General features: G+C 44.7%; 1 protein-coding gene across 2 annotated transcripts in view; it reads left to right on the top strand.

The window, feature by feature from the left end:
* NCBP1 (nuclear cap binding protein subunit 1) overlaps window positions 1–17,934 on the top strand; it is a 55,370-nt gene that overhangs the window by 7,675 nt on the left and 29,761 nt on the right. For both annotated transcript variants that reach the window (XM_048849694.2, XM_048849693.2), the window contains exons 6-10: window positions 1,577–1,698; window positions 6,318–6,387; window positions 8,593–8,808; window positions 12,166–12,263; window positions 15,405–15,468. In XM_048849694.2, the coding sequence (XP_048705651.1) occupies window positions 1,577–1,698; window positions 6,318–6,387; window positions 8,593–8,808; window positions 12,166–12,263; window positions 15,405–15,468 (570 nt within the window). The remainder of the gene's footprint in view (window positions 1–1,576; window positions 1,699–6,317; window positions 6,388–8,592; window positions 8,809–12,165; window positions 12,264–15,404; window positions 15,469–17,934) is intronic.

Genomic DNA, 17,934 nt, shown 5'->3' with positions numbered 1-17,934 from the left:
TCAGGAATTTTTCACAGCCAGGCACTTACAGTACCAGCAATGTAAGGGGTTAAAATGGGCTGGTGCAATGGTAAATTCCCCAAGTGGGTTGCTGACTGTTTTTCCTTCTAGCCAGACTATGGTAGCAGTGGCAGCTGGAGAAAAAATAAAGTCCTTGGCCCTTCTATGGTCGGTCAGCTCAGGCAGCTTTCTTTACTTTCCAATTTGGCGTATACGTAATCCTCAGTGAGACTCTGCCAAGTTTGTGTTTTGAAACTTTAAAATACTGATCTAATCCGAAAAATGACTCTAAAAATGGCTTTTGTCACTCAGTGACTTTTAAATTAATTATGACCCAATTTTAGAAGAAAAAAGTTTTATTTTCTAACTGCCAGCCATGCAGATCCACCATGGTCTCTGAGAGTCAGACTGTGCGCTTTGCTGCTTCTGCATCATTATCAGTAGTGTAAAGATTCTGCAGGCCAGATGAGGGCCTCAAGGACACCCATGCAATTCCGTTGTCTTTAAACAGACTTTTCACATAAACGGAAAGTTAGTAAACAATTGTATTGATACAGAAGTCATAATTGAATACAGGTCTCGTCTTTATGAAAGTTGTCAGATATGCTTTTGAGTACACCCGTAGGGGAGAACTCATGACGAAAGAGCCCATTTTTACAGACTATTCCTTTAAGGCATAGTTCTGTTTTGAAAAGCAATTGTCAATTTCAATTTGAACGAAAATTTTAACATTGTTAAAAACTAGGTGTTTTTATAATGAGATCCTGAGACTGTGTTAAAAACAGACAATGGAGTTTTATTATGCTTTCCTGCAGTGTTTGAAACAAAACCTGTATGTCAGTGATTGGTTTCACTGGCCAAAGAACACACACAGTGGCAAGTAAATTCATTTAAAAAAAAAATATATTTACTGCTTCTAATCTAAAATATTGGTAAGAGATAAAGATTGCTTTGTAGTAAAGTCGCAGCTGACTGCTCAATCATTACAATGAATAGTGCTGGTGCACAGTATTTTTGCCGTACCAAGTTAAGTGTATGTGCAGTGTAGTTGCACTCATGTCAGTCCCAGGATATTAGCAAGACGGGGTGAGCGAGGTAATATCTTCTATTATGTAAATCTTTTAAGAAGTTGGTTCATTTAAAAGATACTACCTTGACCACTTTGTCTTAACCTAAGTGTGCTTATCTAGATACTTAATGTCATGAACATGAACATATCTCAAAAAGAAAAGGAGTACTTGTGTACTTTGTTAGTCTCTGAAGTGCCACAAGTCCTCCTTTTCTTTTTGCGAATACAGACTGACACGGCTGCTGCTCTGAGACCAATGAATGAGTCTGATATCCACATGCTGAAATACATTCACGCTTTCAAACGCAGAGCTGCTGAACACACCTGTGGGTACTGGTGGCTCTGCGAACTAGCACTGAAGTATAGTTGCACTTTTCTCTCCATGGTATTCAAAGGAACTTATTCTTTCTAATCCCTGCCAAGTAAAATAGGATGTTTCTTGAGAAATTCCTTGTTAAAAGTATGGAACTTAATTTTTAAAGTTTTTTTTGTCCTTGTTCTCTGCAGGTGCGATGTGACTGGTATGTGTTTGCGTTTCTGTCATCTCTGCCCTGGGTTGGGAAGGAACTGTATGAGAAAAAGGACGCTGAGATGGACCGCATTTTGTCCCAGACTGAAAGCTATTTGAAGTAAGACTACAGCCAACATCAATCCCCTCTTCCCTGATACCTGGTGAAATGTAGAATAAATAGCTTTGCTTATTGATGATTCAAAATTAATCTAAAATTGTAAAACCTGATAATTCTCAGAAGTCTGACACAGTGAAATGGCATAGATTGTGGGATTCTTTTAATACAAAATGATTTAAGCACCTCTTTCATACTAGTTGATGCTCCAAGTTTTTTCCATTTGTCTAAAACTTGTTTAGCTTTTATAATGGTGATGCAAAAATGATGGAACTCTGTTTATTTTGGATTGTTTTGAGGGTTCCTTTAACAGCAGCTTATTAAAGATATAGGACTTGTCTTTACTGCAGTGTTAGCTTGTGTGGTGCCCCAACCCAACTCCTGTCCACATACAGATCTATAGCTTAAGTTAAATAGTGCTTTAAATTTGAGCTCGCTGGCCAGTTGGGCTATGGGTTGAAGCTTGAGTGCTGCTAACACTCAAGCTAAGGGTATGTCTACACTATATGAAATTAGGTCGAATTTATAGAAGTCGATTTTTTAGAAAGTGATTTTATACCGTTGATTGTGTGTGTCCCCACACTAGTGCACTAAGTGCATTGAGTCGCCGGAGTGCGTCTGCAGTACCGAGGCTAGCGTCGACTTTCGGAGTGGTGCACTGTGGGTAGCTATCCCACAGGTCCCGCAGTCTCCGCCGCCCGTTGGAATTCTGGATTAAGCTCCCAATGCCTGATGGGGCAAAAACATTGTTGCGGGTGGTTTTGGGTATGTGTCATCAGTCGCCCCTCCCGCCGTGAAAGCAACGGCAGACAATTGTTTCGCGCCTTTTTTCTGTGCGGGTGCCATACTGCTTTCAGCAGATGGTGCAGTAGGACTGCTAACCATCGTCATCATCCACCGCTTCTGCGGCCACTCTGCTCTCCTGATGCTATGAATCCACCTCGCAGGTCCTCTAGGTGACCATTGTCATCCACTGCTTCCGCTGGCACTCTGCTCTCCTGGTGGTCTCGCAGGGCCGCTTCCATTGCAACTCTGCTTGGCTGCTCATGTCTTTCCATACCACGGCAAGCATGCAGTCCGCTCAGCTGTTGTGTCCTGGCAGCAGACGGTGCAGGAGGTCTGCAAAACTGGTCATCCAACCATCGCTTCCCCTGCAACCCTGCTCTCCTGCAGACGCCATACCACAGCAAGCATGGAGTCCGCTCAGATCAGTGCGGCAGTTATGAGCATTGTAAACATCTCACGCATTTATCATGCAGTATATGCAGAACCAGAACCTGCAAAAGCAGGCGAGGAGGTGATGGCAGCACGGTGACGAGAGTGATGAGGACATGGGCACCTCTCAAAGCACGGACCCCCGCAGTTTGGCCATCCTGGTGGCAGTGGGGCAGGCTCATGCTGTGGAACGCCGATTCTGGGCCTGGGAAACAAGCACAGACTGGTGGGACCGCATAGTGTTGCAGGTCTGGGACGATTCCCAGTGGTTGCGAAACTTTCGCATGCATTAGGGCACTTTCATGGAACTTTGGGACTTGCTTTCCCCTACCCTGAAGCACAAGAATACCAAGATGAGAGCAACCCTCACAGTTCACAAGCGAGTGGCGATAGCCCTCTGGAAGCTTGCAGTGCCAGACAGCTACCGGTCAGTCGGGAATCAATTTGGAGTGGGCAAATCTACTGTGCGGGCCGCTGTGATTCAAGTAGCCAACACAAACACTGAGCTGCTGCTATCAAGAGTAGGGACTCTGGGAAATGTGCGGGTCATAGTGGATGGCTTTGCTGCAATGGGATTCCCTAACTGTGGTGGGGCTATAGACGGAAGGCATTTCCCTATCTTGGGACCAAACCACCAAGGCAGTGAGTACATAAACCACAAGGGGTACTTTTTCAGTGGTGCTGCAAGCACTGATGGATCACAAGGGATGTTTCACCAACATCAATGGGGGATGGCTGGGAAAGATACATGACGCTCGCATCTTCAGGAACTCTGGTCTGTTTCAAAAGCTGCAGGAAGGGACTTTATTCCCAGACCAGAAAATAACTGTTGTGGATGTTGAAATGGCTTTAGTTATCCTTGGGGACCCAGCCTACCCCTTAATATCATGGTTCATGAAGCCGTACATAGGCAGCCTGGACAATAGTCAGGAGCTGTTCAACTACAGGCTGAGCAAGTGCAGAATGGTGGTAGAATGCACATTTAAAAGCACGCTGGCGCAGTTTACTGACTCAGTTAGACCTCAGCAAAACCAATATTCCCATTGTTACTGCTTGCTGTGTGCTCCACGATATCTGTGAGTAAGGGGGAGACGTTTATGGCGGGGTGGTAAGTTGAGGCAAATTGCCTGGCGTCCGATTTTGAGCAGCCAGATACCAGAGCGGTTAGAAGAGCGCAGCAGGGTGCGCTATACATCAGAGAAGCTTTGAAAACCAGTTTCATGGCTGACCAGGCTACAGTGTGACAGTTCTGTTTCTCCTTGTTGAAAACCCACCCCCTTGATTCACTCTACTTCCCTGTAAGTCAACCGCCGTCCCCGTCCCCCTTCAGTCACCGTTTGCAGAGGCAATAAAGTCATTATTGTTTCAAATTCATGCATTCTTTATTCATTTGTCACACAAATAGGGGGATAACTGCTAAGGTAACCTGGGAGGGGTGAGGAGGGAGGGAAGCACTGGGTGGGGTGGTGGATGAGTGAAGGACAAGGCCACACTGCACTTCAAAACTTATTGAATGCCACCATTCTGTTGCTTGGGCAGTCCTCTGGGGTGGAGTGGCTGGGTGCCCAGAGGGCCCCCCATGTTCTTGGGCGTCTGGGTGAGGAGGCTATGGAACTTGTGGAGGAGGGCAGTTGGTTATACAGGGGCTTCAGTGGCGGTCTGTGCCTTTCCTGCACATCAACCATATGTCGGAGCATATCGGTTTGATCCTCCAGTAGCCTCAGCATTGCATCCTACTTCTTTTCATCATGCTCCCGCCACCTTTCCTCCTGATCCCGCAACCTCTCCTCGCTCCAGCCATCTATCCTCTCGCGTGTCCCTCCTGTCCTTGCGTTCATTTTGTGCTTTCCTGGACTCTGCCATTGTCTGCCTCCACACATTCTGCTGGGCTCTTTCAGTTTGGGTGGACTACATGAGCTCAGAGAAAATTTCATCACAAGTGCGTTTTTTTCACCTTCTTGTCTGCGCTAGCCTCTGGGACGGAGATCCTAGTTGCAGCATTGAAACATTTACAGCTGCGGGGGGGGGGATTAAAATTGAAAAAGGCACATTTAGCCATTTAAAAGGAGGGGCTGATGTTTTTGGGTTAATGTGCAACACAAACCCAACTAACCTCCCCCCCCCGCCCCCAATTCTCTGGGGTGATTGCTTCACCCCTCCCCACACCGAGTGGCTAACAGCGGGGATGATTTCTTTTCAGCCACAGGCAAACAGTCCAGCAGGAACAGCCACCTGTGAATGTCCCCTTAATAAAATTCCCCTATTACAACCAGGTGACCATGAATGATATCACTCTCCTCAGGATAACACAGAGAGATAAAGAACGGATGTTGCTTGAATGCTAGCAAACATCGGGCAGCCACACGCTGCCATGCTTGCTTATGCAGTGATTCCAGACTATGTGCTACTGGCCTGGCAGGGTAAAGTGTCCTACCATGGAAGACGCAATAAGGCTGCCCTCCCCAGAAACCTTTTGCAAAGGCTTTGGGAGTACCTCAAAACCAGTAGGTAGGCTTTTTGGTAGGCTTGCTTAAGCTCCTTAAGTTTCATGCCGCACTGCTGCGGGTCCCTGTGATAGCCTCTGTCCTTCATGCCCTTGGAGATTTTTTTCAAATATTTTGGCATTTCTTCTTTTGGAACGGAGTTCTGATAGCACGGATTCGTCTGCCCATACAGCAATCGGATCTAGTACCTCCCGTTCAGTCCATGCTGGAGCTCTTTTGCGATTCTGGGACTCCATGGTCACCTCTGCTGATGAGCTCGCCACACTGGCCAAACAGGAAATAAAATTCAAAAGTTCACGGGGCTTTTCCAGTCTACCTGGCCAGCACATCTGAGTTCAGATTGCTGTCCAGAGCTATCACAATGGAGCACTGTGGGATAGCTCCCGGAGGCCAATACCGTCAAATTGTGTCCGCACTGACCCAAATTCAACCCGGCGATGTTGATTTCAGCGCTAATCCCCTCATCGGGGGGGAGTACAGAAATTGATTTTGAGAGCCAATTAAGTCGACAGAAATGGCTTCGTTGTGTGGACAGGTGCAGGGTTAAATCAACCTAGCACTGCTAAATTCGACCTAACCTCGTAGTGTAGACCAGGGCTAAGAATGTGGTGGGGGCTCAACTTCTGTGTTTCTTTTCAAACACTGGATGCTGCTAATCGTCACTCTGTGCTGTGAAATGTCCACTATAACTGGATGAGTTAACTCAAGCGTAGATAACTAAACACTGCAGCGAGGACAACACATAGTAGCACTTTAAATAATACCTGACAGATTAGTAAATGGTAGTTTACTACAAAGCTACAGAGCTGAAGAGCTCAAATGCTGTACATGCACAATAAAAAAACATTACTTTTTCTAGATTACAGTTTTAAAATGGATAGGCTTTCTCTCTATATGTCATAGACGGCGTCAGAAGATCCATGTACCCATGTTACAAGTTTGGTCTGCTGACAAGCCACATCCACAAGAAGAGGTAAATGGATTTTATTTGTTATGTAGTAACAAAAGTAGAAAAATCTGTGGCTAAAGCACTTTTTTCTTTCCCCTTCTGAAAAAGTGATCTTGTTGAAGCATATATTTCTCCCTTTCCCCGTGGTTTGTGTTATCACCAGTAGGTTCTACGTAACCAGCTGTCTTTAGTTTCTCAGGTCTAACCCTGTGCAAAACATGGCCATTCTGCAGGGACACACTTGTTTTCTGGCACACCACTTAGGAAAACACTTGCTGCTCAGCTGAGCAGCGGCTGCAGGCTGAGATCACTGCGGGGAGAGTACTGTGAGGCTCCCTTTTTTGGGGTATCCTGATGCAACTAATTATCTAGTCACCATTTGGGAGAGATAGATTGTGTTGGAAACAACACTGACCTTGACGGAAAGGGGACCTGTACTGTTGGCCCTTCAGTGACCTCATTCTTTGCAGCGGTCTTGTGTTGACAGGTAGGTTCAGGGCCTACCTTTTGTCTCCGTCACGCTCAGAAGGACCCACCTGCTGTTGTGTGGCAAGAAGCACAGGCAGCCACTCCTCCCCCTTGGAAGACAGGTATGAAGAGGTGCACTGGTAGTGTTGGCCAGGGATCCCAGCTTGGCCCCCCCATGTGGGAAATCAGAGGAACTGTTTTCCTGTGGGAGGCGGGGCTATTAGCGTAGTTCAGCCCCTCTGTAACGTAGCAGGCAATGGAGCAGCGCAAGGGGCTCAGAGAAAGATGCTCCCACTTCAGCGAATGTTTTCAGTACCCTTGCTGCAATCCTGAATGGGAGGGGTCATCTCTTCCGGCTCTGAAGCTCGATGTGGCTCTGAAGCTCTTAGGAGAAGCTCTGTTACAGAGTAAGCGTAGGCTCTGAGTAAGAGACAGACAGGGACGATGGATTCTGCCTAAAAGTGTGGGGGGGTCACAAGGCCCCGGTCAAGCCAGAAGCTGGGGTGGGAGCCCCCGAGGGCAGACCCTGGCCCATGCTGTGCCTTTCTCTCCCTCTCCCCCCGGGCGGGTAGAGGGTCCATGGCTCCCCACAGCTGCCTGCGTGGCTCATACCCCACTCCAGCTTCCAGCCTGGCAGTGGCGCCAAAGAGCTGGGGCAATGTAAGAGCTGCCCAGGCAGCTGTGGGGAGCCACGGACCCTCCACTTTCCCTGGGTGGAGGAGTCTGGGGGTGGGGACACGGGCCAAGGGCTGCTCGGGGAGGGTGGGGGGAGGACAGTCCATGCTCCCCACAGCTTCTCTGGGTGCCTCTTACCTGGGACGGGAGCTGCTTCTGGCCTGTCCAACGGGCAGGACCTTAGGGGGAAGAGGAGGGGCAGGGGGTTGAGCCTGTGGCAAAAAGTAGACGGGCCAGACCTCTTGCCCGCCCTCCCCCACGTCCTGGTGCCCCGAGTGAGAGGTAGATATGGACTTCCGCATGTGCTACATTCTGCACTGCAGGCTCATTAAGCAAAGAGGGAATATGACTCCTCACCCTGTGTCCTCATGGGAACATGCTACCATCAGGATATTGAGAAGCTACAGGCAAGATGCAAAATGTACAGGGATGTAGCATGGTTAAAAGTGCTGATTACTGAGTAAATAAAGTATCAATCAATTTCTGAAAGATTCTCTAACAAAGTTTTCATTTTGTTTTCTAAAGTCAAGATATACAGAAAATAAGAATTGTTATAGCTTCTGTTGACCCGAAACATAGAAAATTGTAGTTAGAAGCAATTGTCTCTTGTCTCAGTATTTCCCTTGTTTTCTCTCATTTGTGACTTAAGAGAGAATTTGCTGCTGCTCCTGCTTGTGTTGAATGTATCATAAGCTTATACACGCCCCATCACTAACAATAGTTGAGCACTGGGCTATTTTATTAGTAGTAGAAGTTTAAAAGTGGCAACACTTGTGAATGTGTGGAACTATGAAGGCTACTTTCTTCTGTGTATAGAATTACTAAATTTAAACAATCAGTCTCTTATCTCCTAAATGAATAGATGGTTGCTAATAAGCAGCGTAGCCAAATGCCTTGTTTTTCCGAGCGTGTGAGTGATAGAGTTCGGTAATGAGGAAATCCTTTTTTGAAAATGCCTGGTGCTCTGAAGGGCTTTCTGGAGTGGCTGATGGAGGAACTAAGCTCTTGCGAATGACAATATAGAATTTTGTAATTTCCTGAGATACTTTATCTGATATTTAAAAATATTTCCTGTCTTGTTTTTAGTATTTAGACTGCCTTTGGGCCCAGATTCAGAAGTTGAAAAAAGACCGCTGGCAGGAAAGACACATTCTGAGGCCCTACCTTGCCTTTGACAGCATCCTCTGTGAAGCCCTGCAGCACAATCTGCCTCCTTTTACCCCACCCCCTCACACTGAAGATTCGGTTTACCCTATGCCAAGAGTTCTCTTTCGAATGTTTGACTACACAGATGACCCTGAGGTATGTGGTCTTCAGGAGGTGGAGGAAAGCGAGGGTTTTGCATACTGACATCTAAATCTACAGCAAGGGTCATAAAGCTGGTGGAAACTCAGACCAATGCAGGGTGAGACTTCCCCCTCTCCCCCCCTTTTTATGGACTGATAACCAGTGTGAAGGATCAGCGGTAATGTTTTGATGTCGCTGGGAAGACACCAACATGAAAAATTTACTTTGGCAGTTCATGTAATCATACATGTCAGCTTCGTTTGACAATTGAAAATTGCCAGAGTTAATATTTTAACATGTACAAACACTTATAACAGCAGTGGCCAACCTGTGGCTCCGGAGCCACATGCGGCTCTTCGTAAGTTAATATGCGGCTCCTTGTCTAGGCACCGACTCCAGGGCCAGAGCTACAGGTGTCAATTTTCCAATGTGCAGGGGTGCTCACTGCTTAGCCCCTGGCTCTGCCACAGGCCCTGCCCCCCCTCCACCCCTCTCCTCAGCCTGCAGGGCCCTCCCCCCAGAGCCTCCTGCATGCCACAAAACAGCTGATTGGGAGATATGGGGGGGGCGGGGGCTGCTGACATATCACTGTGGCTCTTTGGCAATATACATTGGTAAATTCTGGCTCCTTCTCAGGCTCAGATTGGCCACCCATGATTTTATAATATATGTCATAATGTGCATGTAAGATACTGTATGATAAATGAATTTAAGGTGCACCTTTAGCTACCCTCACCTGGTCTTAGCCCACTAATCTGTCTCACTGAGATGATTTCTGATGTTCCAAACCCCTGAGTAGCTTCAAACAGCTGAGTGGGTTTTTTAAAAAGTCTGCCAGAGAAACCTTCCCCCAAATGCAGAATGTCCTTTTCTCCCCTCCACCAAAATTATTTACCTGGGCCCAAAGGGGGCAATGTTCTGTCCTAGAACATTAATAACTTTTCCGCAAAAAAAGTCTCAGCATTTAAGTCTGTTGTTACACTACCTTGCTGAGCTAGAAACAGGATCCTTATATTGTTGAAAATGGGAGAATCTCCACTTCTGATGAGACCTGGTGCTTGAAATAACTGACTTTGAATTGTGCATTTTTAGGTATAGAAAAAACTACTGGGTCACCTGCAGAGCCCTGTACATTTAGGGTGCATGGTAATTGCAGTGCTTTGTTTAACAGGCAGAGGTACATTTTAAAAAAAAAACAAAAAACCTCCATGAAGATTTTATAAAATAATTGTAGAAGTTATTCTATAATATATGGTATGTATAGTATATGATACCATGGTTTAAATGTTTTATTGGTACTCATTTGGGATGGTTGGCCTGCCTCGTGGCTTTTCCAGTTTGTGAGTAGTGAAGTATTATGCCAGACTGTCATTAATAAAACTGTTATACCATGTCATCTATTCTAGGTTTAAAAACTTTTAAACAGTGCCAAATACTGCACACACTAATTTTGACCTCGTGTATTCAAAAATATTTTCGAAATCTTCCTGTTAACAGAAGCTGGTATCCTAACCATTATGGGAAGAGCAAGTAACTTTCTCACTGCCATTGATTGCCTTTCAAGGACTATTGGTATAATCTGAGAATGCATTGCCATTAAATAGCGATACATTTAGTTAACTACTCCTGTCTATTTTAGTGTATTTATGTAACCCTTTCTTTACTATATCTGGAAACATGAAAAGCATGCCCAGCATGGGAAGTGAGAAGTCAGATTTACTTGCTATAAATGTGGGAAGGGGGTGCCTCGAATCTTGTTTTTTTTGGTTGATACGGATGACATAGTCTGACCTTCCTTGCGGTAGCTGAAAAGGATGCAGTATCAATGTGCCTATTGATGCGGTCTTTACATGTGGAGTAACTCTTATTATGAATTGTAGCCATTTTGTGTAATATTCAGAAGCAGAAGTTTATTCAGAAGAATATTCAGAAGTTGGGGTAAAGGTGGTGTGTGGGGGAATGGGGAATATGACAGGAAGAAATTGTACAGAAGTGCTGAATATATTCTTGGAAGCTTAGGTTAAAAACAACATTTGAGTGGTGAAAATGACCAGTAACCAGGTCAAAACAGGCGCAGCTGAAATTGTATCTGGGTATTAGAACTTTAATGTAAGTGAACTGAGGTCTCCTCTACAAACAAGACAACCTGATACAAAAAGCTAGATATGAGTTCTGGTGCTGTCTGTTTTTTGTTTGAAATCGTCTTTAAGGATGTCATTTTATTTGAAACTACCCCCTTTGTATTTTAGCAGTTTAAAACCCTTGATGAAACAGGTTGCTTCGAGGAAGTTTTTATACCCAACAGCAAATAGTGTTCAATCCCTGTGAATAATTATTTATAATAGAACTACAAAAACAACGAGGAGTCCGGTGGCACCGTAAAGACTACTAACAGATTTATTGGGGCATAAGCTTTCGTGGGTTAAAAAAAACCCACTTCAGATGCATGGAGTGAAAATTACAGGTATAGGCATAAATATACTGGCACATGAAGAGAAGGGAGTTACCTCACAAGTGGAGAACCAGTGTTGACCAAGCCAATTCAGTCAGGGTGGATGTGGTCCACTCCCAATAGCTGATGAGGAGGTGTCAATACCCAGAGAGGGAAAATTGCTTTTGTAGTTAGCCAGCCAGTCCCTGTTCAGGCCTGAATTAATGGTGTTAAGTTTGCAAATGAATTGCAGTTCTGCAGTTTCTCTTTGAAGTCTGTTTTTGAAGGTTTTTTGTTGAAGGATGGCTACTTTTAAATCTGTTGAATGTCCAGGGAGATTGAAGTGTTCTCCTGGCTTTTGTATGTTACCATTCCTAAAGTCTGATTTGTGTCCATTTATTCTTTTACATAGAGATTGTCTGGTTTGGCCAATGTACATGGTAGAGGGGCATTGCTGGCACATGATAGCATATATCACGTTAGTAGATGTGCAGGTGAATGAGCCCCTGATGGTGTTGCTGATGTGGTTGGGTCTTCCGATGGTGTCGCAAGAGTAGATATGGGGACAGAGTAGGCAACGGGATTGGTTCCTGGGTTAGTGTTTCTGTGGTGTGTAGTTGCTGGTGAGTATTTGCTTCAGGTTGGGGAGCTGTCTGTAAGCAAGGACTGGCCTGCCTCCCAAGGTCTGTGAGAGTGAGGGATCGTTTTCCGGGGTAGGTTGTAGATCGTTGATGATGAGCTGGAGAGGTTTTAGCTGGAGGCTGTATGTGATGGCCACTGGTGTTCTGTTATTTTCCTAGTTAGGGCCTGTCCTGTAGTAGGTGACTTCTGGGTACCCGTCTCTCTCTGTCAGTCTGTGTCCTCACTTCCCCAGGTCGGTATAATAAAACTAGTCACTTGTAGTAGTGACTTTTCATATATCTTAATTCCTTTTTTAATAGGGTCCTGTTATGCCTGGTAGTCATTCGGTTGAGAGATTTGTAATTGAAGAGAACCTTCACTGCATCATCAAATCCCACTGGAAAGAGAGAAAAACATGGTAAGAAGTCTTTTCACTGAGTGAATAAAGGAAAAGTGGTATGATACCACAATACCCCTTCCTGATTTTTTTTTAGCTTTCTATCTAAGCATCATGACTTTCAGAGGAGACCTTAAAAATCCTGAAATGATGTTGTCCAAAAGCTTGAGATGAAGAAGTTAAGAAATTATATTCCTGCATTCCACTAAGTTTTTAAATTTAAAATTGCTTCCAAAAAAGAGCCAGTAGCCTTAGTGTAGACATTTAGGGTATGTCTGCACTACGAAATTAGGACGATTTTATAGAAGTCGATTTTATACAGTCGATCGCGTATGTCCACACTAAGCACATTAAGTTGGCGGAGTGCGTCCTCACTACCGTGGCTAGCATAGATTTACAGTAGCTATCCCACAGTTCCCGCTGCCCATTAGAATTCTGGGTTAAGCTCCCAATATCTGATGGGGCAAAAACATTGTCGTGGGTGGTTTTGGGTATATGTCGTCAGGCCTCCCTCCCTGCATGAAAGCAATGGCAGACAATGTTTCGCGCCTTTTTTCCTGGGTTACCCATGCAGACGCCATACCACGGCAAGCATGGAGCCCACTCAGCTCACCATCACCGTTCATCTCCTGGGTGCTGCTGGCAGATGCGGTACTGCATTGCTACACAGCAGCAGCTCCTTGCCTTCGCGGCAGACGGTGCAGTAGGACTGATAGCCATCGTACATTTCCTGGGTACTCCTGGCAGACCTCGGTGAGGTCGATCAGAGCGCCTGGACAGACATGGCTGTCCTCCTCTTAGAGCACCGAATGGGAGCCAGAGACTCCAAGTCATTCTCCTTTAAGTTTCGTCTCATGGAGATTCAGTCCTGCCTGGAATATCTTGTGAGCTGAAGTCTTCTGCCTAAGGCTGCTCTCCCAGCTGGCAGCACCGCACGGTTGCACCTACCCCAGCCTACCCCTTGCTCCCATGGCTCATGAAGCCTGGACAGTAGTAAGGAGCAGTTCAACTGTAGGCTGAGCAAGTGCAGAATGGTGGTAGACTGTGCCTTTGGACGTTTAAAAGCTCGCTGGCGCTGTTTGCTGACTAGGTCAGACCTCAGTGCAACCAACGTTCCCATTGTTATTGCTGCTTGCTGTGTGCTCCATATCTGTGAGAGTAAGGGGGAGATGTTTATGGCAGGGTGATTAGAAGAGCACAGCAAGGCGCGCTGCGCAACAGAGAGGCTTTGAAAACCAGTTTCATGACTGGCCAGGCTTCTGTGTGACAGTTGTTTGTGTTTCTCCTTGATGCAAACCCGCCCCCTTTGTTGATTTTTAATTCCCTGTAAGCCAGCCACCCTCCCCTCTTTGAAATAAAGTAACTATTGTTTTGAAACCATGCATTCTTTCTTTCTTAAAAAAAAATAAATAAAAATAAAAGATAACGGACTAGGTAGCCTGGGTGGGGGAGGAGGGAAGGACAAGGCCACGTTGCTTATTGTAGCCACACTAAAAATCAAACAGTTTGAATGACAGCCTTCTGTTGCTTGGGCCATCCTCTGGAGTGGAGTGGCTGGGTGCCTGGAGCCGAGCCTCGCCTCCCCTCCCCGTGTTCTTGGGCATCTGGGTGAGGAGGCTACGGAACTTGGGGAGGAGGGTAGGCGGTTATACAGTGGATACAGCGGGAGTCTGTGCTCTTGTTGGCTTTCGTGCACCTCCAGCACACGCTTCATTATGTCAGTTTGTTCCCCCATTAGCCTCAGCATCGCGTCCTGCCTCTACTCTTCGCGCTCACTTATTTCTTTTCTGGCCTCTGCCACTGAATGCCTCCATGCTTTAAGCTGTACCCTATCCGTGCGGGAGGACTGCATGAGCTCGGAAAACATGTTATCATGAGTGCGTTTTTTTCGCCTTGTAATCTGCGTTTACCTCAGAGACAGAGATGATAGGGGGAGCATAGAAACATTCTACGCTCTACGATTCTGAGGGGACTGCATGGTCACCTATGCTGCTGAGTTCGCCACACTGACCAAACAGGAAATGAAATTCAGAAGTTCCCGGAGCTTTTCCTGTGTACCTGGCTAGTGCATTGGAGTTCAAAGTGCTGTCCAGAGCGGTCACAATGGAGCACTCTGGGATAGCTCCCAGAGGCCAATACCATCGATTTGCGTCTGCACTACCTCAAATTCAACCCAGCAAGGTCGATTTTAGCAGTACTCCCCTCGCTGGGGAGGAGTACAGAAGTCGATTTTAAGAGCCCTTTAAGTCGACAGAATGGGCTTGGTTGTGTGGACACATTCATTTTAAAATCGACTTAATGTGGCTAAATTTGACCTAACCCCATAGTGTAGACCAGTGCTTAGTGATAAACAGGCAGGATTAGTGTTTGTGGCAACGGTTCTTGCACAATGACTGGTAGGATTTCTAGTTTCTGTGGAATCAGAAAGCTCTGTGTTCTTGTGAGGACTTTGACTGTTACGATTAATGGGAGGATTCCGGTCTTAGTCTTTCCACTTTGCTTGTGGAAATTATCTAGAGGTAGTTATAAATTAGTGCAAGTGGACTAGACTTAGACTAATTGAAGAGTGGCATTATTTTCCTTTGGGACGAATGCTGGATAATGAAGTGTTCATTAAATGATATTGCAGAAGTCAGAAGGCCTCTTGTATTTTCCATTAGCTCATCCTATATTCAAATATCAATGGTAAAATAAGGGCCATGGGGAGGTGGCTCGGCAGGCACTTGCTAATGAGATACTCTTCATTTTGGTTCATGAATCAAATCCAGGCAAGGCAAGTGGTGACTGGCAGGTTTTTGTCTGGCTTATATGAGCTGAGTTTGATTTCAGTCCAGCTTTCAGGTGGGCAGGTACCAACATTATGCAGACTACCACAAAACTTATACTAGATGATATCTTTGTTAGTAGTTTGAGTATTCAAGAATTGCATATGCATGAAAATAAACATGTCCCTCCTGGTTATGGTTCAGGCGTATCTGTGGGTAAGCGTGCACTGATGCTTGTGTTGCACCTGTTGTGTATAAATAGTTGACTTCAGTCTTCAGACCTGTCAATCTGAGAGCCTTCATGCAAAAAATGAACTATTCCGTAAATCATCATTTCTTGGTACCTAGACAATATCTAATGTGTTGCATTCTAACTCACATGTATTTATTTTTGCAGTGCTGCACAGCTACTGAGCTATCCAGGAAATAACAAGATCCCTTTGAACTATCACATAGTTGAGGTATGCATTTTACACACTGCATCTTGTACAATGATACCTTTACTTCCTAAATAATAGACTCCAAACCATTGTATTCCGTTCTTTGGGTATTCGAGTAGCCTGAAGGCTAGGATGTAGTTTCTCACTGTATTAGATTATCGTCCTGCAGTTTTAATAAGTGGATCAAGTTCAATTACTTCTATTGCAATAGTATTTCAAATAATGGCATTTCTCAAGTTTTACCTGTGTTTTTTCGTAGCTGGCCAACATGCTGATAGGCCATCTCTGAGATGGTCTTTTTTAAAGATTTTTAGTACTGAAAAGAACTTTGTTAATCCAAACCCCCCCTCCCCCTCAGCCTTTGTCTCTTACTAGTTAGTTTTCTGAGTTGCTTAAAGCACTGTATGTCACGTCCCAAAAGGTTTTAGCTTTTAATTTGAAGTCAATTTCTGGCTGTTTAGTGATGTTTCTTTTTCCATAGTCACCTCTCCGGGTGGAGGGATTTTTAATAACTACAAATGTGAGTGGGAAGACAAATGTAGGTTCTCAGTCAGTTCCTCTATTCAGAGAACTCTCAAAGGCTGGTGCAGTCATGCAGAACTTTGTATGTTAAATTGGATATAAGGTTGAATGTGGTGACTTGAGTGTTAACTGCAACTTGTTTTGCAAGGCCTCTATGAAAAATCAAACATTAAAACTAGGAAGTTCAGTTAAACTTACGAGCAGGTGATAATCTTACAGGTGAATGGCTAAACAAAATCACTCTGGGAATTAAAGGTTTACAATCCAAAATCCCCAAATTTTTTTAAAACCAGGAATCTCATATTATTAGGTCAACCAAACCACCTCGTCTTTACCCCTATTCAGGCCAAAGAAGCAGCAGAAATGGAGATTGCTTTATCTCTCCATAATAGTTTTATCTTATCAGTAGCTACAAACCCTAAACTGCCTTTAGTGTTAATCAGAGAGTTGTTGTACAAAGTCTTGTGCTGGCTGTACACAATCTCCATAAGAAATAATTTATCATTCTCAATTAAAGACTGCTTAAAGGCCTTCAAAAAATTCCAAATCAGAAACGTATGCAGGGGCCTCCTCTTCAATCCCTAATCTGAGTAGGATATGAAAGTAATAAGGTTTGTAGGTAAGAAGGTAACAAGGGGAAATGGAAAGTGGGTGTTACAGGTTGCTTGACCGTGACTGGTAATCTTCCTGTCTACGAATGTGTCTTTAACAAAACTACAAAGTTCTTTGGTTTCTTTTGTCTGAGAAACTGGAAAATTCAGTGTTAGTAAAAAAAGAAAACTGCTATGCTCTTGTAAGACCTCTAACATTCAAGTCAGTGAAGCATCACTTTCAACCTTAATGCCAGTTTAACGAATGCTTTTGTCTGGGGAATTTCCCTTCTTTTTAAAAAGTCATTTGAATAATAGAAATAATGTGAACTAACCAATAGAAAAGGGAAATGCCATTTAAGCTTCGATACATGTGTACTTCTGCCTCACTGATGGAGGGCTAAGGTGCTCCATCTTTCTTCAAAGTGCTGTGCAAACTATGCCCAGTTATGCTAGGTGCTTAAAGGATTCATGGCCTAGGCCCTAGGGTTTAGCTCACTTCATCCCATAAAGTTTCTGAAGCCAGGCCTAGAACTCTTCCTTCCTCATTACAACTAGCTGTAAAAAAACTCCAGGTTAGCCACTCAGGTGTGGGGCTCCTGTCCTGCAGTTGATCTCTGATGAACACTCCAGTTATCTAGCACTTAGTGCCTTGATGCATTTGGTACCCTGTCAGCACAAGACACTCAAGTATGTGGGTTAAGTGATGGCCCAGTGTGCCTTACTGTGTGCTGGATGCGATGTTGGTGGAGTGGAGTCGTCAGTTTGAACTTGGTAGGGATCATCCTGTGGTTCCTTGGAGTACTGATGGTACTTACAAAGCAGGATGTGCCAATCTGGAGTTCCCATTTCAGCATTTAGTGACCTCTGGCATTTCATTTTAGAAACTTGGTCTTGTGCACCACATCTTGGGACACAGACCAGCCTCAATTCTGAGCCTGAATTAAATGAAACTGTTGTTCAATCTTAACTGTGGTTACGTGCCCACCGCTCCTTCATAAACTTACTTAAATCAAGAGATTCTGACTAACGATCCTTTTGGGAAAACTAAAAGTTTTACCTTATTGTCCAGGAATAAGTTTAATCTTTTAACCTTCTTTTTTGGCTTAAGAAATTCAAGTTGAAAGCGCAGCCACTATTTAAGATGCTAACACATTTCTCATGTAACTTTTTTTGGAAGTCCATATGATTAGGCATTTATGATGGCAGGATGGGAGAATGCAGTGCTGTTGTAAAGGCCAAGATGGCAATTATGCAAAATACTTGTATTTCATTTTACGACTTTCTCAGTCCAGAAGCAAATTACCTTCATTTCCTTACTGTTCTTTTGACAAGTTTCAGAGTAGCAGCCGTGTTAGTCTGTATTGCAAAAAGA

Source organism: Caretta caretta, chromosome 5 (genome assembly GCF_965140235.1).
Source record: "Caretta caretta isolate rCarCar2 chromosome 5, rCarCar1.hap1, whole genome shotgun sequence".
Lineage (NCBI taxonomy): Eukaryota > Metazoa > Chordata > Testudines > Cheloniidae > Caretta > Caretta caretta.
The sequence above is the reverse complement of the archived record's forward strand: the minus strand, read 5'-3'. Positions and strand labels throughout refer to the sequence as shown.